The 24049-nt window shown below is 41.9% G+C and overlaps 1 protein-coding gene across 1 annotated transcript in view; it reads left to right on the top strand.

Moving 5' to 3' along the window:
* Positions 1-24049, top strand: part of nbas (NBAS subunit of NRZ tethering complex) — a 409584-nt gene that overhangs the window by 151755 nt on the left and 233780 nt on the right. The window contains 2 exon segments of the mRNA XM_030047740.1: positions 7682-7794; positions 16520-16633. Of these exon segments, the coding sequence (XP_029903600.1) occupies positions 7682-7794; positions 16520-16633 (227 nt within the window).

Raw genomic sequence — 24049 nt, 5'->3', positions numbered from 1 at the left:
GAGTGTCACATTATTACCAGATGCATAAATGTGCATAAATGTCCATGTTTTTTGTGTTTACACAAAAACATTGCATGTTTATGCAGGCCTACAGCATTTTCCACACACAAACTGGTATTCGCACCTCACACAAGACAAGGTTACACGTTTTCTAGAACAATCAGAAGGTGATATGATGAGGTGGAGGTGAAATATAGTAAAACATGTTTAGGTTGATAACCAGCTGCAGTGAGTTTGTGATTTTTTAAATTAATTAATTAATTGACTGATGAATTAATTTTCATTTAAACAGATTTGTAAAATGCCAGTCAAAGGCACATTTATTAAGGTAACATTGTGTGTTTTTTGTGTTAATAATTTTATTATTATAAGACTCTACAGGCTCTCAGGTCCTCTAGGAGGAAACTCCAACAAGCTGCTCGACGCTGTGCCAATAGCTATTGGCTACAGCTTTGCCGCAACATTCAAGTGAGCAGGAGCGGCCTATTCCAACTGGTCGAAAGGATAGGATGCCCTCCAAAACTAAGTCTAAAGTCTACTCCGCCTCCAGAGGACCGGCCACTGTCAGTATCCACAGTGGATGTGAGGAAAGTCCTGCTGAAAGTGAATATGAGTAAAGCTGCTGGGCCTGACAACATCCCTGGCCGTGTACTAAAAACATGTGCCAACCAGCTAGTAGATGTCATTACCGACATTTTCAACATATCACTGTCACAGGAGAGTGTTCCCACCTGCTTCAAGACAGCCACCATCATCCCTGTGCCTAAAAAGTCTGCAGTGTCTAATCTAAATGACTACCGCCCTGTGGCACTCACCCCCATCCTGATGAAGTGCTTTGAGAAACTGGTTCTCCAGAACATAAAGAACAACATCCCTGCCAGTCTGGACCCTCAGCAGTTTGCATTCAGAACCAACAGATCCACAGAGGATGCCATCTCCACTGCTCTCCACTCAGTCTTCACTCACCTGGAGAAAAGCAGCACCTACATCAGAATGCTGTTTGTTGACTTCAGCTCAGCTTTCAACACAATCTCCCCCATGAAGCTGATTGGAAAACTGAACACTCTGGGCATCAGTACCACTCTCTGCAACTGGATACTGGACTTCCTCACAAACAGACCCCAGTCAGTTCGGATTGGCAGTCTCTCCTCTTCCACTCTAGTGCTCAACACTGGAGCGCCCCAGGGCTGTGTGCTCAGCCCCCTCCTGTTCACGCTGTACACCCACGACTGCAATCCCCGACATGGAGAGAACTCTATTGTGAAGTTCGCAGATGACACCACCATCATTGGCCAGATTTCCAACAATGATGAATTTTCATATCGGGAGGAAATCAACCATCTTGCAGAATGGTGCACAGACAACAACCTTCTGCTCAACGTCAGCAAAACCAAAGAGCTGATAGTTGATTTTCGAAAAAAAGAGGCAAAGACACACAACCCTGTCTACATCAATGGAGCGGAGGTGGAGCAAGTAAGCAGTTTTAAGTTCCTGGGAATCAACATAACAGAGAACCTGTCATGGACTTCACATATCTCTGCCCTGGTTAAAAAAGCTCCGAAACGGCTGTATTTCTTAAGGAAACTTAAGAAAGCAAAATTCCCACGCCAAGTTCTTGACAGCTTCTACAAAGGAGCGATTGAAAGCATCCTGACTGGAAACATCACAAACTGGCATGGGATGTGCACGGCCCAGGACAGGAAGACTCTGCAACGAGTGATTAAAACTGCCCAAAACATCATTGGCACCCATCTACCAAGCATCAGTGATATTGGGAAGGTGAGGTGCCTGCGCAGAGCCAAAAGGATCCTAAAAGACAACACCCACCCCAGCCACAGCCTGTTCACCCTGCTGCCGTCAGGCAAAAGATACAGAAGTATTCGCTGCCGTACCACCAGACTACAGAGCAGCTTCTTCCCTCAGGCTGTGAGACTACTAAATGCACCATCTGAACTCCTCCATGGTTAATAATTTTATTTTCTATACAATCAATTAATCAATCAAGAGGGAACCACACTTTAAATTTCATTATTTAACCTGTTGTATAATGACAAATAAACTTCCTTGTATCCTTGTATCCTTGTAAAACCTCTCAGCATCCTCCAGTCCTTTCACACCAACATGTATGGCACAGTCCAGTGCGATGGGTCCACTTCAGACCCTTTCAAGATCTGCTTTGGTGTCACGCAGGGATATGTGCTGGCACCCACCTTGTTTGGGATTTTTTTCTCCCTCCTCCTGCAACAAGCCTTTGGAACATCCACTGAAGGAGTCGACCTGTACACACGGACAGACTGTTTGCTGATGATGCAGCAGTGGCTGCACACTCCCAGGAGCACCTGCAGATCCTCATCGACCGATTCTCCCAAGCATGCCAGGACTTCAACCTGACCATCAGCTTGAACAAAACCAAGACGTTGGGACAGGGAACTGAAACCCCTCCAACCATCACCATTAACAACTACACACTGGAGGCTGTAAGCAGTTTCATTTATCTTGGGTCTACCATCATCAACAACCTGTCACTTGACGCTGAAGTCAGCAGCCGGATCGGGAAAGCAGCCTCTACTCTTGGGAAGCTTACACCTAGAGTCTGGGACAACAGCAAGCTCACTATCCATACAAAGGTACAGGTGTATAGAGCCTGTGTCATTAGTACACTCCTGTATGGCAGTGAAGCCTGGACTCCATATTCCCGCCAAGAGCGGAGGCTAAACATTTTCCATCTGCGATGCCTGAGACGCATACTGGGCATCACCTGGCACGACAGGATCACAAACTCAGCAGTCCTGCAGAGAGTGCAGCTCCCTACCATGTTCTTTCTCCTGAGGCAGCGACGTCTCCATTGGCTGGGCCATGTCCGCTGGATGGACGATGGTCCAATCCCTGGATTGGACATCTTATATATGAAACTGTCATCTGGCAAAAGGCCAACTGGCCGCCCTCTGCTTCGCTATAAGGATGTCTGCAAGCAAGACCTTAAATCCTTCAACATCAATCCAGCCACCTGGGAAGATGCCGTTCAAGACCGTCATCATTAGCAGCACGCCCTCTGCACCGGACTGCAGACATATGAAACAACCTTGGCTAAACAACAAGAAACCAAAAGAAAGTTGAGGAAACAACAAGAAGTCACCACCATGCCCTCAACATCACTGGATCTGGCCTATACCTGTGACACCTGTGGCCGAGTCTGCCACTCACGGATTGGACTCCACAGCCACAAAAGACGCTGCGCCAAAATCAAACTCCCAGGCACGAGAAATCTATGGTCTTCCGAGACTGTGATGCTGATGAATTTTATAATTCTTTTAATTTACAATAAGTCAGAATCAAAATATCATGTTAAAAAAATACTCCACTTTCTCAACATCCAGTGTACGTGCTTCTCCCCGCTGTGGGTGATGTGCTCCACCACTCTGATAATAGTCTATAGCTGATGTACACTAACCAGCCAGTTTATTAGCTACACCTTGCTAGTACCTAATAAACTGGACTCCCTTTTGACTTCAGAACTGCCGCAATTCTTAGTGGCACAGATTCAACAAGGTGCTTGAAACATTGGTGAGAGAATTTGGTCCACATTGACATCATATCTTCTGACAGTTGCTGCAGATTTGTAGGCTGCACATTCATAATGCCAATCTCCCATTCCACCACATCCCAAAGGTGCTCTGCTGGATTGAGATCTTTTGACTGTGGAGGCCATTTGAGTACAGTGAAGTCATCGTCATGTTTAAGAAAGCAGTTTAAGAGGATTTGAGCTTTGTTACATGGCGTGTTATCCTGCTGGAAATAGCCATTAGAGGATTTGTAAACTGTGGTCATAAAGGGATGGATATGGTCAGCAACAATACTCAGGTAGGCTGTGGTGTTTGAATGATACTCAGCTGATACTAAGAGGGCCAAAGTGTGCCAATAAAATATCCCCCATACCATTACCATACCATACCACCACCAGCCTGAACCGTTGTTACAAGGCAGGATGGATCCATGCTTGTTGTTCATGACAAATTCTGAATCTGCATTTCACATTTGAATTTTGCAACAGGCAATGTTTTTCCAGTCTTCTATTGTCCAACTTTGGTCACCCCTGTTGCCTTTCTATCAGCTCGAACCAGTCTGGCCATTCTCCTGTGACCTCTGGCATCAACAAGGCATTTTCACGACTGCCACTCACTGGGTATTTTCTCTTTTTGGGACCATTCTCCGTAAACCTGTTGTGTGTGAAAATCCCAGTAGATCAGCAATTTCTGAAATACTCAGACCAGCCTGTCTGGCACCAACAACCATGCCTTGTTCAAAGTCACTGATATCACCTTTCTTTCCCATTCTGATGCTCTGATGCATTGAGTTGCTGCCTTGTGATTGACTGATTAGATATTTGTGTTAACGTGTAGCTGAACAGCTGAACTTATTAAGGTGGCTAGTGAGTGTACTTGCGTTTCTTGTGAGTATTTCCAAACTGCAGTGTGTGAGTGCTGTAGGCTGTCCAGGTGCTGCACTGCTCTTGGATTTGAGTTCTGTCTTTTGCTGTCCTTTAACATAACGTTAAGAATAACAATATAAAACCGATTTTTGCAGCTTTTTAATAATAATTAGTCATACTTGACACTGCACTGCGGAGGGTCCTGAGCAACACACCTGCCAAATTTGAAGTTGGTCTGATTTATTGTCATGGAGATTATTGAGCCACAGATGCACATCAAAACAGGTTTCGTCATTTAAAATTAGACACACACATTACACACACACACACACACACACACACACAGACACACACAAAGTATCTAGAAAGCAAGCATGCTCACCAGGTTCATGTGTCGCAAGTGTTGTATTAAATGTGTCGTTTCAAAAATTTTCATGATTCTCCCTCCATGGGCAACTTTTTCTTTGCTTGTTTCACAAACAGCAAATTTTCAATCTTGTTCGCACACTTAATAGAAATCCCACACAACAGAAATGTTTGCCCTAGTCAGCGCAGGTGACAAACCAGTGTTGCTAGCATTGGTGGTTCACACTGTTTGAATTGTTAAACTGTGCAATATTGTCCAAGCAGTGTTCAAACATTGTTCAAATACAAATGGTTTCCAACCCAAAAGTTTTTCAACTGTTCAGCCTCAACCACTGAACCTATCTGGCAAAACTGGCTCCTGATGTGGGCTAATACAATTGGCTTTTAGTCGGACAGAATCACGGCCTGATCAGATCTGCTATAAAATTGTACTGTTGATCTTGGGTAGATTGATTGGTGTACCCATAACCCATGGGTCCTATGGGTTTGGGTAAGCTAACTAGAAGAATGACACTGCGCACAGTGGGCTAAGGTGTACATTACTAGTCTACTTCTCTTCCCCTCTCTGTCTTGCTATCTCTCTCTCTATTTCTCTTTCTCTCACACACACACACTCACACAAGCAAGCAACTTAATCATCAGTTTTGCCATTGTCGGGTTGGGTTTGGGTGGTTTATTAAAGCATATTTTAGCAGATCAGGTGCTGTGGATTGACTCTCATAACAGATGGGTGTAAGTATTAAAAAAACCCTGAGAGAGCATTACAAAGTCCTACCTATAATCTATAATTTTTTTTTATTTGTCTGTCTTTTTTTATGTTTCATTCGAAGCACAAAAGGATTGGAATTGATTATCCTCAGCATGTGAATAGGACCAGCAGTATTGTCAGTTTTATTGTCTTATATTACTTAAATTTCCAGTTTACAGTTTAACCTACATGCATGTTCACGATCAATACAGGATGGTAACAATAAAATATGCCAAACAAACTTGTTTTTCCCCAAACATGTTTTGTTTTTGTTTACATCAGTGCTTGCTTTAGGAAGCACAGTTTGACATTATGTTCTTAAACATTTAATTTCTTACACCTGTTTTTATTTCACTGCCCATTCATATCTTGTAGAACTTCCATTAACACAATTGGAAATATATTATTTTTCATTCAGGTGGTTAAAATGATACTATCTCAGCTTTCATTAAAATTTTCTTTAAAAGATATTTGACATTCTGAAGCACATAAGTGCCTCCTGGCAAGAAAGCAAAATATATTTCAGTAAACATTTGAGAGAGTAAAGAAATGGAAATCTGAAATAAGTCGAGGAGGATGATTCATTCTGTTGTCGATTGTCACCCAGGCATCTGAGGATGCTCACCTCATGAGACAGAAAGACAGGTTGATTGTCTTGATATAATCCTGCCTGTGTTGGTTTGGCCAGTTTTATCATGGCTGTGTACTGTGTGTGTGTGTGTGTGTGTGTGTGTGTGTGTGTGTGTGTGTGTGTGTGTGTGTGTGTGTGTGTGTGTCTGTCTGTCTGTCTGTCTGTCTGTCTGTCTGTCTGTCTGTCTGTCTGTCTGTCTGTCTGTCTGTCTGTCTGTCTGTGTGTGCATGTAAGTATTTGTGCATGTGAATGTGTTTTGGATTGTGTAGGTGTGCATAACAGGAGGTAAGTACCTGCAAAAAGCACATGTTGCCAAATGTACAGTACACTCTTAAAACTGAAACAGGATTTGTCAGCATGTGCTTTTTCAAGGCTCTTTCCACACATGCACATGCACACACACACACACATATGTACACAGAGACGCCATCCCGCAGACACAGCATGAGAACATAATCAAAGTGGCCTTTTTTTTGTCCTTCTTTTGTGAAATCCACATCTTTCTGCTGCTCTCATTTGCCAGCATGAACCTCTCTCCTCTGGCAAGAATGCCAGACATGCTGGTAGTGGGAAGTTGTGTGCGGAGTGTTTTGCAGAGTGTATGTTGACTAATCTGTTGACAAAAGCAAGTGCACCCTGCTTTAAAAATGTATGCATTTGTGTGTCATGCTTGTAATTGGGTTTGCATTGTTTATATTTTGCTAATATGGAAAATTGTATTATTTTTTTCTGAATACACGCAAGTAAAGTTCCTTCTCTCTTTAACCCAGTGATATGATGCTGATATCAGAGCTGCATTCTAAGCTGTTGATTTGTCTTGTTTTTTTTTTTTTCTTTTTTTGTGTGTGCGTGTTTTTTTTTCCCTCTGTCCCTTTTTTTGTGCAGTTTAATTGTGTGATGAAAAACCTGGCAAATAAAATGAGAAAATTAGTTAAAAGATGTTATAATTTTGTAATTCTGTAAAAATAACTAAGGCTTTACTACTTCAAACATGGTTTGTTTGCTGTGTGCTTCATATTGGCTGCTTCTGCTAAGAAACAGAACAAACTCATTTATTCCCATACATGAATGGTTTGGAACCCCTCACCCCACCCACACCCCAATACAGTTTCATTATGTAGCCATAGCAACAGATTGAAATTTAAGCATGTTACCTGTTACCTGCCATGCTCTGCCCTTTTTAAAATTCTGACTGCTTCGAAATTATGTTCAGCAGCTACCACTGATAATTATAAAATTGATACAGAGCTAGCTGAGCTGTTTTTTGTACGTTTTTTTTTTTTTTTTGTACGCAGACACAAAATCCACCCAGTGTAATTATCCTTTCCTTAATTTTGCCTGTTCTGTCTAGGAATTTCATTTACCTGTCTTTCTTGTATATTCATTTTCCTATTTATATTTTAAGATGAAGTCAGCTGGTGTTTAATCGAGCTGGTGCCTTCTTGGGAACCAAGGGGCTAATGTGATTACTCATGTGCTTCTGACGAAACTGTTTTTTGTTTGTCAGGGTGTGTCTCCAGCTGATCATAGACTGTCCTCCAGCCATCCAGGAGGAACTGGACCTCATCAGTGCCCTCTGCCAGCTGGAAGAATTAAATGTCAGCATCTTGCCACTGCAAGGTAAAGGAAACAAGTGTATGCATGTAAATGCAGACTGAGGTCATCAGCTCCCATGTCTATTCATATGTTACTGCAACTATATGTAAATATATGGTTATTAATAGATCAACTGTCAAGCAAACAACATCTGCCTGATGGCCTAATTAGGAGTGTCTGGTGTCTGTACTTGTGTGTGTGTTTGTGTGAGTGTATACATATGTTTGTAGATTTCTGTATTCAGTTTTTCAGTTTCTCTGTGAGTGTAACAGCGGAGGGTGAAGTGTCAGAGTGTGGAAAGGGCAGAAAGGCAAGGCTGGCTTTTGTCTACATGTTTGATTCCTCTCTTCATCATTCTTCCTCTGTCTCTTCCTGACTCACATGCCTCTTGTTCACTGTGTTTATGCTCCATCTACATGCCTAAACAATCAGAATTTGTCTCCATGCTCTTCCCCTCACTTTTTCTGGCTCCATATTGGTTCCCTGCCCTCTGTGGCAGTTTCCAGCTATGGCACTGTGTAAAAAGAAGCTGCAGAGCCAGAATGGAAGAAGCCTGGCTCCCTCGTTGCCTCACCTCTGAAATGAGGTGTTGTTTGCCCCTGAAGCCCGTGCTCTCTCCCTCTGCCCTCATAGAACTGCTACACACTGCTCTCTCTCTCTCTCTCTCTCTCTCTCTCTCTCTCTCTCTCTCTCTCTCTCTCTCTCTCTCTCTCTCTCTCTCTCTCTCGCTTTTATCCTCTACTTTAATTTTCCACACCTCATCCTTTGTCTCCTTCTGCTCTTGTGCTCCCACTTATTCGCCCACTTATTCTTGAATTCAAGATGAAGTGGGAGCAGGGGAGAGGGAGAATGAGGGAAAGAGATAAATAAAAAAAAAACTGTGTGACTGTATAGTGATATGGTTTCTAGTGATGAAGATAGCAGAAGTTGCAGTCCCGAGGGCAAGGAACATGTATGTAGCTGGAGGCAGCCATTGACAAGAAAGACATGCGCATCACGCTGATAAAATGAGTAAAATAAAATGAATTTTATGTAACAGATGATGATTTACACCCTGTTATATACAACACAGAGTTTCTTTTTCCTAAACGTGTTTCTTTTTCTTAATAACAGACAGTTGACTTCAAATTCATGAACAAAAATAATACATTTTAGTGCTGAGTTTTGGCTTTCATGTGTTTTACTGTTAGTTATTATTTGTTGACACTGAATGTAATGTACTGGAGGCCATGCCTACCCCCATCTCCCCTGTCTCGTGTTTCCCTCAGTCTCATCTGGTCACCCTACATCTGGCCTATTAAATTGGAGGCCCGCGAGCCACATCCTGCTCAGAAGCGACTTCTCAGCGGTCTAGCAAGCATGATTAAATAGGCTATTTATGTCCCTGTATCAGCGACAGCCGTGGACGCAGGCATTGTTTTCCAGTTGTTTGTACTGTCCCATTCTTGTGAACTTGATATCTCAGGAATGCCTTTCATCAAAATTGGCACACGTCTACTTGGACTCAGGGATGAAGTTATTAGATTGAATAAACTGCATTTCTGGCCATAACTCAATTCATATGCTAAGTAAGACAAAGTTTCACACAAATGTCAAATAGGATAAAATGATAAACTCATGAAATTTTATATCCAAAAGGTCAAAGGTCAGCCTCAAGGATGTCATAATGATCTGCAAACACACTTTTCTGGCCATTATTTCACTTCAATTAATTTGTGGAGGTATACAATTGCAAGGTGGTTATTCTAGGGTAATACCAATTTTAATATTTTAATTATAATAATATATATATTTTTAAAATATTTTTGACTAGTAATATTATTGTGTAGCCTAATTAGTTACAGCACTGCAAGCTTGGTCTAAAATCTGGGGCTTCCCCCTGAAAGTCAACGAGTGAAATCAACCATCCGTTACAGGATGTTGCAACATGACAAAAACACAAGACACATTCTCTTAAAAATGCACTCGGAATATACTGTAACAGGGAATGGAAAAAATATGTTTTTATGTAGATTTGGACCCGGTAGATGATGTGCAATTAATTGGATTAATTGGCCAGAGAATATACCATATTTACACTGCGGCCATCCTCCTCTGATGTCATGCTCAAGGTGGGAAGCTCAAACGCTGTTATCATGTGACACTGCTGTGTTCAAGGCTGCACGTCGGATAAACATAGGGAATCTAACAAACTGTTGTCATTTCATTGTTTCCCCATTGATGAACAGCTGAAAAATCAATGAATTGTAAAAATCTGTAGTGATATCGGTTCATAGCTCAAGGTAAAACAATATATTTGATCACCCATTAGCTACCATTAGGCAACAACTAATGTTAGCATTCAGCCACTTCCAAGCTAATGTCACTGTTTGCCAGTGTTACATGATACGATAGGAATAGCGTAAATTAATTATAAAATCAACCTATTAAAATGCCCACTCTTTGTCAACTCTGGAAATTGTGAGTCGGGTACAGCCCTACTAAAATCCATAGAGGTCAAGAAGCAAAACCAGCGTGCGAAACACAAGGATATCTTTCACAAAGCATTTGATGTTTTTGATGTTGGTGATGATGTCGATGTTAATGATGTTGACGGTCACCTGACTGTTTTTGTTTTATCTGTTTTTACTGTAAAGCACTCTGTGTATTCGTACTGTGAAGGGTGCTATACAAATAAAATTTTACTTACTTACTCACTTACATTTTCTCATGGGATGCAATGCCGATCATGCCAAGTAGCTTTTCAAAACATACTGAAGAAATGCCTCTGTCTCCAGACACCAATCCAGTGTGTTTAAGTTGCATATCTATGAGGGCGTCATGGTAGTCAAAGGCAGAATGAGTATAATTTTCCTAAAAAAAAAAAAAATTTACAGACCCATACAAAAATAATCCCTCTCAATCGTCACTTCTGAGTTACTTGAAGTGTGTCTTGGTGTGTGTACCTGCACAGACCCTGCCCTCTACCTGGATTTTCTTGTTTTGCTGAGCTCGGGACTTTTCTGAGTGTCAGCCTTTGGGTAGTGGGTGTGTAGCTCACAGCCAATAACACTTTGACATCCAAAGACATCCAGTAAGAAGCTATGAAAATTGGGGGGACCACAAGGGGGCGCAGAGGATGCAGACATGAATTTTGGTCCCTCCTTAGAAATTTAATTTCTATGTTTATTTTCTGGCACTTCTTTCAGTAATACCCAGAATGATATCTGAATTCTCGAGCTAAAACGCCCTCTAAGAAGGAACAACATTCACTTGGTGGATCTGCCTGAGGAATCAGAAGGTCCTCGGCCTACGGATTTTACAGCCCAACTGCTGGAGCTGGACCTACTCAAACTTGAGGACAAGCCCATCCTGGACCGAGCCCACCGCACCTTGCGCACCAAGCCAAAAGATGGAGATCCACCTCGCCCCTTGGTCATCAGAGTGAACCTATTTCAGGTCAGAAACCACATCCTACGTCGGGCTGGAGAAGCCTCCCCTCTGTCATACAACGGCAGGAGGATCTCCATTTTCCCAGATTTTACCCCGGCAGTGACCAAGAAATGTGCCACATTCACTCACCAAGTGTTTCATGTGAACCTGCAGAGGGAATGGGTGGACCGGCCGGATGCATCAACATAGTTGTTGGCGTGTGCTGTGATTGATGAGGAGGAGCTGCAGGAGCAGTATTTTCCTTCTTCAGCTGGGGCCCAGGTATTGCCGGACATGACACACCTCGTGCCTGAGTGTTGTGAGGAGTGCATGCCTTGTGAACTGTTCAGTCTGAAACCCAGCTGCACAAACCTCATTCACAGCATGAGGTTCGGCCTCTTTCTCCAACACAGCAACCTATCAGGGAAACCACCTGCAGGGTGCCAGCAAAGCTGATGCCAGCGTTGAAGCAAGAGGGGGAGGACATGTTGGTGACTTTCCAGAGGTTGATGGATGTGGTGTTGAGAGGAGCTGATGACTACGTAGCGATGACATTGTGGTTTACAGAAAGACATGGGAGGAGTATGTGAAGCACCTTCCAGATGTCTTTTGCCACATCCAGAGTGCTGGGTTGGTCATCAGTGCTAGCAAGTGCCACATTGCCAAACCCGAGGTCCAGTACCTGGGGTATGTGATTGGTGGTGGGGTCATCCGTCCTCAGGTGGGAAACGTGGAGCCTATGACTGCTTGTCCACTTCCATCAACTAAGAGGCAGGTAAAGTTGTTCTTGGGCTTGATCGGCTGGTAGCATGGATTCATCCCCAACTTTTCTTCATGCTCTGCAGTTCTTAGTGATTTGACTCACAAATCCAGCCCTGCCAAGGTTAAATGGACACCAGAGGGTGTTGCTGCATTTGATGATCTGAAAGACTGTTTGTGAAATGAACCGTTTTTGCAATGTCCAGATTTTGATCTACCTTCCACTGTACAGACTGATGCCTCGAAGAGGGGTCTTGGGGCTGTGCTGCTGCAGGGAGGAGATGCCAGTGCAGTGCATCAGCTGCAAGCTCTTCCCGAGGAAAGTGAGGTCCTCTACTGTTGAGAAGGAAACCTTAGCAGTGAAGTGGGCTTTGGACACCTTAAAATATTATCTTATTGGGAAGGAATTTGTGTTAGAGACTTATCACAGAGCTTTGCAATGGATCCACAGAATTAAAGACACAAATGCCAGAATTACCCGATGGTATCTTTCTCTCCAGCCTTTTCGGTTCCAGATCAAATACACGCCAGGATTCAAGAATGTTGTCACAGATTTCCTGTCCCGTTCCTCTGACGAGTAACTTTCATGAGGGGGTGGGGGGTGGGTGTCAAAGTGGTCTTCACATTACCATTTGTCACTTGTTTACCTGTTCATTTCATAACCGTTTCATTATCACCTTTGTTTGTTTAGTTTAATTACTTGTTATGTTAATCATTAATTCCAATCAATAGGGCCAATACACTTTACTATCCCAGGTCTTGTTCGTGTTTAGCGTTATGTTTGAGTTAAGAATTTCAACATTCTTTATCTATTGTTAAAACAGTAATGACACACAAACATTGTTGCATCAGTTAACTTTATTGCTATTCTCTATTAAGTTAAGAGTTTCCTTTGTCTTTTGTTTGTCCTTACCGTTCATGGGAATCATTGTGTGGGAGTGGGCTGTGCTGCGATTCCCGACCTGATAAAAAATCAGTGACATCAGCTACGTCATCACAAGACCGGAGAAGCTACCACATCAGAGGGATAAACTGTTTCTGAGTTTTGCTTGTATTTAGTTTATGCTTTGCGCTTGATCCAGGAAACAGTAGTGGATGATATGTTTGAGTGCAGTAGGAAATTTGAGTTTCCTGTAATAATTATGAGGTATGTTTTTTCAGTGTTGTGTTTAAGATGTTTTGTTTGCCCACCCCTGTAGTGAGGTTGGTTGGGGCCGCATACAGGTTAACAAGCGGTATGCCTCTATATATTCAGTCTTCTGGGAGACGCCAGGAGGAAGCGAGGGTGAGGCATTGTGGAGGCCAGGGCTTAAGCTAATAACTTTGACGGAATTTGATTCTGAGTGATTTATCCTCAGCAACCTTTGTAAATAGTATTTCTTGGAGTTTTTTTTCTTGTCATTGCACATTTTATGGTTGCACTTGTAAATAAGTGTTCACCTGTGGGATGTCAATCAAGCCTCTTGAGTCTGCCTCCTATTTCACTTTACAAATCCATACAAACAGTGAATATAAGTAAAGAAGGTGTCTTGGATTAGTGAGTACCTAATTAAATAATATAAGTTGTAAACTAAAGTCATTGATTTTATTGGGTCAGTTTATGCTTTATATTAATATGTCTATTACACTCAGCATCAATGAAAATTTTACACTTATTTTTCTTTTGTTGTTTTTTATAAATACTTATTTGAGCAATGATCTCTGGCTGAGTTAATTGTAACTCAAGGCATGTTGATGACCACTGAATTGTGACCATTTTTGACCCCCTCGGTATGCTGCCGTGTGATTGGCTGAAAAATGGATCAGGTGATTTTCCTCAGTGGTCACTGCCAATCCTGCACTTATAATCCTGGGACTGATATTGTCTATAAAATGCCCCCAAAAGTGAAAAATAATCAGACCTCAAGAATGACGCCATGCCGAGATTATCCGAGAATCAACATCACCGTGCCTTGGGTCTGCTGGAGGTAGGTCTCTTGGCTCGTGATGTGGCCAGAAGAATGGGCTGTTGTGCACCCATGATCATCAACCTGAGAGGGTGGCATCAACAGACTGGCACTGTGACTGATCGTCCACGTCCAGGACGAGAATGAGTGACGCTCCCTGCTGATGATTGTCACATTGTGTTGCAGCATCTGCGTGACAGGTCTTGTAGAGCCACACAGACTGCTGCAGAAACACCTGGCAGGAACCAGCCACACATTAGTGCCAGTACAGTCTGCTGTCAGCTCCATCCAAGCAACCTGAGATCCAGAAGGCCAGCAGTTGGGAATGTCCTGATGCCAGTTTGTCATGAAAATCGACTTCAGTGGGCCCAACGTCACTCTAACTGGACCCAGGCATGCTGGAGGAAGGTGTTGTTCACTGATGAGTCCAGGTTTTGCCTCTACCGGAATGATGGATGTCAGAGAGTGTAGCACCGACCTGGTGAGAGGCATGCAGAATGCTGTGTATGCCAGCATGACCGATGGGGTGGAACCGGTGTAATGGTGTGGGCTGGCATCTCTGCTGATCACAGAATGCCCTTGGTGATCATTGACGGCACTCTGACGGCCAGACGCTACATCAATGAGGTGCTAGAGACGACCTACCTGCCCTTCCACAATGACCACCCAGAAATCCGGATCCTGCAACAGAATAATGCACGTTCCCACACTGCTTGTCACTACAGCCTTCCTGGAACAAAACAACATTGATGTTCTCCCATGGCCAGCCTTTTCACCTCATCTGCCACCCATTGAGCATCTCTGGGATCAGCTGGGACGATGTGTATCCAGACGCACTCCAAATCCAACAAATCGGCAGGAGTTAGAGGCAGGAGTGGTAGAACATCCCCCAGGACAATATCAATATCAGATGTCTGGTGCGCTCGAGAAGGCGTTGAACAGCCTGTGTCCAGGCAAATGGTGGTCATACCAGATATTGACTGCTGTGATTTTCAATTTTGTTTTGTTTTCTTTTTAACAAATTTATTGGCCTTGATTGTGCAATAAATACACAGCATTCTTTAAATTTAATGTTTAGAATTGTACAGCCTATAAATCAAAGCAAAGTTGATTTGGAAAAACTAAATTATCAAGCTCCCACAATAAAAAAAAAATCAAGTGTAAAGTTTCATTTATTTTCATTTAAGTATATTTTTCAGACTAAAGAACCATAAGAGACTGCTGGGCAATAACACAATAACAGAGACTCTACAGAAACAGGCTGCATATGCACCAACCTCAAAGAACCTCACTGCTGTGGTGGAGTGGTCATTCAGGAGAGATGCCTCACCTTTCCTGGGTGGCACGAAGGCTTTTGCACATACCAGAAGCGAGTATTCCTTCTGAGCACGTTTTTGGTGCTAGTGGGAACATTCTCACACCTCATCAAGCAAAACTTAAGCCTGAGAAAACTAATGTTTTGACATTTTTACACTTAAATCCACCCTGAAAAGGATCAAGGATTTGAACATTTTTCACTTTCCAAGCCACAAGGCTAGCAGTATTGTTAAGTGACTGAAAAGTTCCTCAGTGTTGTTCAGGTTATTTTATATTAATATTAATTGTAATTTTAATTTAAGGGTTTCCAAAAACAGTAGTATAATTTTTTTCCACCACAATGCCAGTTGGACCTTTTTTGTTAAAGAGTAATTCATGTCTTTAAGATAATTCATGTTATTTCTACTTAAATGGATGTTCACTTAAAAAAAAGTGCAATAAAAGTAATTGTTTCCCAACAAAATTTTCTGTTAAGTGATTCCAGTATGTTTTAGTGACATTTTCAAAGTTGTAAGCATATTTTGATGATTATTATGTGATATTGTTAATCACAATGATTTTGCCCTGGATAATCGTGACATAAAATTTTAATATTGTCCCATGTCTAGTGTAGAGTCCAATTGCATCTTAGGATCAGAGTCATATCACCCTGGTGTGGTCATGCACAGACCAAGAGAGAGCTACAGCAGCTTTCCTTCATTTATCCTGGATTTTGTGTGTGTGTGTGTGTGTGTGTGTGTGTGTGTGTGTGTGTGTGTGTGTGTGTGTGTGTGTGTGTGTGTGACTGAACCTATGTGTACCTGTGGGAGACAAAGGGGAGACAGAGGAGAGAGGGATGGTGTGTAACTGGTTACAGTTATTGCCAAATGTTATGATTCTGTGCATTGATTGCAGCTCTTTTTTTATTCTCTTTCTGTACATTTTGTGTGCCTGGGTAAGATACATGACCAAAAAATAAATCTGGCCCAGTTTAATTTATAATTGAATTGTCCTGCCCTACATAATCTCTGCTTTTGAAAATGACATATTCACCTTTTGAAAGGAACTGGCCTTGTAAAACAATTCACAGCTCACACATTGGTTAAACCCTATGACAATATAGCATATTGCACGATAAACTTGAGCTTATACTATTTGATTCAAAGTGGAGCATGTTGTTATTTTTCTGATGTCATGATCACATCCATAGGCTACCTTCCTCTCTCTTCTCTGCTGCCTTTTTCAGACTGGAGAATATGAATAATGAATGAATAATAAATATGAATGTGACTAACAACAAAAATGTCTCTTACCCCCCACCTTCCACCTCATCTCAGTGCGTCTGCGGTCAGATCGTCTATCTCTCATAAAAGAATGCATCGCCCAGTGCTCCACAGCCTTTAAGCAGTCCACTACACTTCTGAATCTGGCCTACCTTCTCCGAGTGGCAGGTACACACAAACGCACACGCACACACACACACACACACACACACACACACACACACACACACACACACACACACACACACACACGCACGCACACACACACACACACACGCACACACACACACACACTGTGCATGGTATGGGTTGTGTGTTTAAGAATGTGAAAATGTGACCATCATGGTAGCTATAATGACACTAATGACACATTAAGTTCCTTCCCTCTGGGTCCTGCCTCAGACAACCGTCAGCCAAAACTAATAGCTATAAATTCTCTTTCATTCTCTCTGCCTTTTCACTGCTCAACTCTGTAAAACAACAGGTGGCAACAATACATCTCTAAACATACCTGTTTCTCCCTTCTTTTTTCATTAATATTTTAACTTTTGTACTTCATGTGTTCACCGGTGTATGTATGGTTTTTATTTTGTGTATCTCGCCCTGTGTTGTTTTGTTTTTACTGTGGCAAACCCTTTTGAAAGACTTGCATAACTTGTAGCTTGTTAAAGATATTTTTGATGCTAACATCCAAGAAACTAATATCCTTTATGATTTTATTTCCATGACAAAATTTAAGAGCCCATACTGGCCCTATTTTGACATCTCATCAGTAGTTGGGGTTATATCTGTTGGTGACAAAAATCGGTTACATAAATGCTTGCTATTCATTATAATTTGTGCACTTGAATGGGACTGTTTGTTCCAGGGGCAGAATTCAAGTATAGTTAAGGGATACAATTCGCTGAACATTGTACCATGGAGCATAAACAGGGAGTGCTTGTTATTCACCTTGACATGCACCTAAACTAAGCTAAACCACTTACCTTCATTGTATGAACGTGACTTAAAGGAACAGTGTGCAGGATTTTAACTGAGTTGAAGACAGAAATGATATATTAATGAACATGCCTTTTATTTTTTAGTGTATAGAAACAGAACAGATTGCACCCCATGGGCTACAAGGGCTGCCATCTTGCATCTCCGTTTTGCTACAGTGGCTCAGACAGGACAAGCCAACCCAAAGTACATACAATGAAGCAAAAAGAGAATGGGAGAAATAAAGGCAGAAAACCATAACTATCAGTGCAGCTTTTATTTGAAATTACTGATGATGACCAAAGGTTTTCAAAGCAACACAGTTGCTTTGAAAGTTGAGGTTGGTTTTCTTCCTGCGATTTTCATTTAGTGGCACATTATGTGGGACATAAAATATTACAATGACTGCATTTTATCTCTGAGTAACGATAATACAGTGGGGACCTTTTTTTCATTTTTTATTAGAATAATACTTGTAATGTGATTACTTAAAATAAAAATGTTATCCTGTACATTGCAGGAGAAAGTAATCTAAACACAGCAACATGCTACTTTGCAACATGTTAATCCCGTCACTGATCATGACTATTGACAGGAAGTCAGAATAGCTCCCATATGGTCCTTTATGTGAGAATGAGCCCAGCAAGGAAATGACACCACATTGTGCGTGAATACTTACTGAAAGTGCACATAAAGCTCTCGCACTAGATGCAACTTTATTGCAGGTTGCCAGTGGAAATCCACTTGAGCTTGTACACATTGTGAAAGAGCAAGCTAATTTCATTCCCTGCACACAATTATCCTGTGTGTTCTCTAAACCTTTTTTTTTCTGGTCAAGGCGAGCTCAGTGCCTGTCCTCTGTGTCCACTCCTTACAGCAGGAAAGGCATCAGCTTTAGATGCAGATTAGATATGGTTGTTGAAATTGTCACTTATGTGTGATGTAGTTCTTCTTTAGGTCATTTTTTTAAAGATTATTTTCAGTCATGGTGGAGAGAGACGGGGGAGGCAGGGTGCGATCAGGACTCAGCCTTGACACGTGGTATGCGCTTTTGTCCGGTGTGCTACCGTGGCGCCCCCCTCTTTAGGCCATTTTTTAGGCCATAGTTTAATGTTGCTCAATAGATGGTCTTTGAAATCCCTGTTGATGACCTTCAACTTCCCTGTCCCTTTTTGTCAAATAAAGTTGGCAGGTGTTGTTATGATTTCTCACACTGTTCCCATAGCAACATCAAATAATATGCAGTTTTTATGACTGTTGCACCTGGGATCTGGGCACTAAATATTTGGCCTCTTTGAGACCATATCAATTACCTCATGTTTCTTTGAAAACTCACAGATCAAAGTGTTGATCATCATACCTCTGTGAAAACTGACAGATGCTGCTAATTGGCATTCTACTTAATATGATTCACCTGTGTAGCTGCCTTTGTAATTGTGATTTAGCTACCTCAGAGTTAAAGTCTATTTTTTCATGTGATGTCTCGTTTATAGTGTCTGCCTGTGTTTCACTTGTAGAAAATATTTGAAAGGGTTTGGCTGTGACGCGGCCATGCCACATAGAGGGGGATGGTTGTATCCTCAGGCCAGTGATTTAACCATGAAATTGGACTTCAGGATAGACTTTCAACTCCAATGGTTAGCGTTGCCTGGGAAAGGACTTGGTGTAACACAATATTTAATTGGTTATTGTTCAGTGTACTGCAAATCTACACAAACATAAAAAAAGGTTTGGCTATTTATGCACTGTCCTACACACCGGTAAGTCTTGGCAGGCAAGTTACAGACAGTTCTTGTGTGCTCTTGGTTAACTGATTTCAGTTCTTCAAGAAAAATCTCTTCCTGTTTCTTTCTCTCTGTCCCTCTCTCCCTCCATTGATGTCTCAAGGCTAAACTCTCTGTTTGTACATCCTCCCCTGCCCACCCTCTCTCTTAATGTTGCATTTATGTCATTTTGGATTTCCCCTAAATACGAATTGACAACTATGAAATACCATCAGCCAGACTTCTGGCCTTTTATGCTGCCGCCAACATGGCGGCAGCATAAAAAGGGAGCTCCCCAACATTGAGATTAATAAGGCCCTATAAACCTATTTGTTTGAGAAAGTGAGAATAATTGTGAGAGAGTGGTGGTAAGGGCGATGATTAAGACCAGAGGGAAAAATCGAAAGTCGAGTGAAAACGCGGATTTGAACCTCGAGCAAGATAACGAGCCAGCTAAGCTAGCAGACGAGTTAGCCGGAGTAGCTGAAGAGCTAGCAGAGTCAACAGGTGAGAGAGTGAAAGCCAAGCTAGCAATGCAACCGAGCCAAGAGAGAGAAGAAACACAACGACATGCTAAAAACATGGCAAACCTGGAAACAATCTTACAAAAGATAAGAGAGATCCGCCGGGAGAATTTTGAAAACCTGAAACAAATCAAAGAAGATATCAAGAAGACAAACAACAGAATAGATGACGCCGAAAAGCGGATCGTGGAAACGGAGGAGCGTACGCAGAATCTGGAGGAAGCCACTTTGGAGCTCATGGAGCTGCAGAAGCAGATTGAGACCAGAATGATGGATTTGGAGGGCCGCTCGAGGAGGGAGAACATCCGGATCCACGGGGTGAAGGAAGGAGCAGAGGGTAATACCCAATTTATGACCACTTTCGTCAAAAATCTCCTTAGGGAGAACCTGGACTTATCTCCATCATTTGAGCTGAAGATTGAAAGAGCCCACTGGGCGCTAGTCTCGCAACCTCCCAAGGACTCCCCGCTGAGATCTATTGTGATGAAGTTACAAAGTTTCTGGAGTAAAGAAGAACTTAACAAGATTGGGTGGCAAAAAAGGGCCTCATGTATGAGGGGAGGAAGGTGTTTCTAGACCACGACTGTGCACCGGAAATTTTGAGGAAACGCAAAGAATACACAGAGGTGAAGAAGGTACTAAGAGATAAGAATATACGCTTCCAGACGCCGTTTCCAGCGAGACTCCGGGTCTTCTACGAGGGAGAGACACGCATTTACAACACGGTGGAGGAGGCCTTAATGTGGACGGCGTGCTGTGCGAAGAATGGACACGGGACAACGGAGATACAGCAGGGGTACAAACAGAAACTGCAAGCCTTCAGGAGAGACCGGGATACCACAACACTCAAGGTGAAGATTAGACTGTTTCCAGGAAATATCCTAAGCCTATCAGGAAAACTGAGGTGAGAAGCATGTGACTCTATTTGGGACTGCAGCGTTTTACACGGATTTTGGGTTAGGGTTAGGGTTAGGGTTAGACTGTTTGACTTGTTTATATCCTCACAAGCTAAGGCAGTCGGGGTAGCACTTAAAGCTGTTGTGGTCTCATGAACGATGCTGATTTTATCAGCGAGGGCCCCCTCCCTCACGGGAGTAGAGGACAACCCTCAGAGCGGACTGAACATCAGAGCTCAAAGAAGGTCTATAATCAGACCTCACCTAAGGAAGTTCGTTTGGTATTTTGTTACAAGGTATTTAAGTTAAAATTTTGTTATACGTTGTTTAATGTTCATTATTGTTCCTGTAGCAAAAGGGGTAAATGTGAAAGGGAGGAGAGGAGAAAGATAAGGTAGGAGGAACAGAAAGAAAAAAGACAACTTCCAAAAACTGTATTAAAGTAGCCTCATATAATGTAAATGGCGTACTCAACCCAACCAAAAGGAGTAAGATAATAAGTAAGATGAAAAAAGAAAGAGTTGGGGTAATATTATTACAGGAGACCCACCTAACAGAAAAGGAACATGCAAAGCTTAAGAGGAATGGTTAAGGCATTTTCTGCCTCCTACAAATCAGGTCACCGGAGAGGGGTGGCTTTTTTAATTTTGGGGAAGATTTCATTTGAAAAAATATCTGTGACAGGGGACAAAGAGGGAAGGTTCATCATGGTTAAGGGGAAACTAGAGGGAGAGGTGGTAACTTTCCTCAACATTTATGCCCCACCAGGCTCAGATTGGAGATTTTAAAGACAGATGTTTGATCTGATGACGTCGGAGGCGGAGGGTATCATGATTACTGGTAGCGATTTGAAGACTTAACTCACAGCTAGACTCCTCAGCAGGTGGTACACAAAAAAGTGCAATTTGTAAAAAAAATAAATGGTCTGATGTCTGAATTGGGAATTGTAGATGTATGGAGGGATCTGAATCCCGCAAGTAAGGACTATACTTACTACTCATCACCACATAACATATACTTGAGGATCGATTATTTCTTGATGTATCATAAAGAGAGGCATAAAGTCGAAAAGTGTGATATAGGAGTAATGGATCTATCAGACCACAGTCTCCTTTATTTAACATTATGTCTGGTGAGTGAGAAAAAAACAACAATCTGGAGATTAAATTCAAATATATTAAAGGGACACACAAAGGAAGAAATAGTGAAGGAACTTAAGACATACACTACTCACAAAAAGTTAGGGATATTTGGCTTTTGGGTGAAATTTATGGAAAATATAAAAAGTTCACACTACAGTGATATTATATCATGAAAGTAGGGCATTTAAGTAGAAGCATACACTGGTGATTTCCTCATCTCAAACAATTTCTTGAAACAAAAGCCAACAACAGTGGTGGATATACCACAACAAAATGGCATCCCACTCTTCTTGAAGGGCGGCCCTCAGGACATTGAGGTTCTGGGGTACAGAGCTCCGAGCCTCTACACGGCGACTCAGCTGATCCCATAGGTTTTCTATGGGATTCAGGTCTGAGAAAGTGCAGGCCACTCCATTTGAGGTACCCCAGTCTCCAGCAGCCATTCCCTTATGATACGACCTCGATGAGCTGGAGCATCAAACACCTGATGTGAATTTTGCCGTTAAACTCCTTGTTAGAGAACAGCAACTTGTGCAAAAAGTACTGAAACATTGAACAGTTGGACATGTGCATTCAAAAGTTTACAGAAGGTCACATTAAGTTCACCTGTAAAGGTTATAATGCATTTTAGGTTCATCCTGAAATTTCACCCAAACGCCGAATATCCTTAACTTTTTGTGAGTAGTGTATATAGAGAAGAATGATAATGGTGAGGTGTCCCCATCTGTGCTGTGGGACGCGGGTAATGAGAGGAAAGATAATAGCCAAATCAGCATATTTAAAAAAGGTAAGACAGTTGAAACTTGACACACTAAAATCTGAAAAGGTTAGAAAGAGAGCATAAAGACAGAGGGCAAGGGCACATAAATCAAGAAATTAAAAAAAAGAGAGCAGAGATAAATGAGATTTATGCGCAGGAGATCCAAAAAAAAACCCTATTATTCATAAAACAAACATATTATGAAGTGGGTGGTAAGTCAACAAAACTGCTGGCATATAAACTGAAAAAACAGCAGGCATAAAATAATATTTACAAAATAAGGGACCAATATACAAGAACAATAGTGGACAAAACAGAGGAAATTCGAAAGTGCTTTGAAGCTTATTATAAAAATCTATATGCTCAACCGAAAGCTAGTTGTAAAACCCAGATGGACAAATTTTTAGAGGACTTAAATTTACCAAGAGTAACAGAAGAACAGAACGAGGCGTTAACTGCTGAAATTACAGATGAGGAAATAAGTAAAGCAATCTTAAATCTGAAGGCCAACAAGTCCCCAGGAGCAGACTGGTACACTGCAGAATGGTAGAGATCACTTAAGGTAACATTAATCCCTCTTCTGCGGAAGGCATTTAACTGGGTGTTGAAGGAGGGAGAAATTCCTCATTCATGGAGAGAAGCCATTATTTCGGTAATTCCGAAAGAGGGGAAGGATGAACAGGAATGCTCCAGTTATAGACCTGTAAGTGTCCTTAATCAAGACTACAGACTGTTTACAGCCATTTTAGCCAGACGTTTAGAAATTATTCTGCCAGAAATAATTCACTTAGACCAGACGGGATTTATAAAACAAAGACAGACACAAGACAATATTAGGCGCATACTACATGTATTGCATCACGTAATTAAAAATAAGATAAAGACTGTGGTGGTGGGAATAGATGTGGAAAAAGCATTCGACTCCGTCGGGTGTGAGTTCCTATACAGAGTGCTGGAGCGCTTTCATTTCCATGAAACTTTTATTAAGGTCATACAGGCCCTGTATAATAAACCGACAGCTAGGTTCAGGATCAGTGAGAGTCTTTCAAGGTTTATCACATTAGAACAAGGCTGTTGTCAGGGCTGCTCAGTGAGTCCTCTTCTCTTTGCCATTTTTCTGGAACCCCTGAGCACTTGGATAAAACAAAGTGAAAATTTAACAGGTATAGACATGGGGGGAGGGGTACAGAAAATAGCGTTATTTGCAGATGATGTTTTATTATATTTGTCGAGCCCAAATACGTCCTTTCCTACACTGATGACAACCCTTACAGACTATGGTCAACTTTCGGGCTATAAAATAAATATACAAACCACAACTGGGACTTAAAATCAATAAAATATTTGGGAGTTCATCTACCTCAAGATGTAGGACAATTAAAATCCATCAACTACGATCCGTTGCTTAACAGAATTAAATTTGATATTAGCAGATGGAATTTGATGCCCTATATGAGCATTACACAAAGAGTGGAGGTGATTAAAATGAATGTACTGCCAAGGCTTCTGTACCTGTTCCAG

The sequence above is a fragment of the Myripristis murdjan genome, chromosome 24 (genome assembly GCF_902150065.1).
Source record: "Myripristis murdjan chromosome 24, fMyrMur1.1, whole genome shotgun sequence".
Taxonomy (NCBI): Eukaryota; Metazoa; Chordata; class Actinopteri; order Holocentriformes; family Holocentridae; genus Myripristis; species Myripristis murdjan.
The sequence above is the reverse complement of the archived record's forward strand: the minus strand, read 5'-3'. Positions and strand labels throughout refer to the sequence as shown.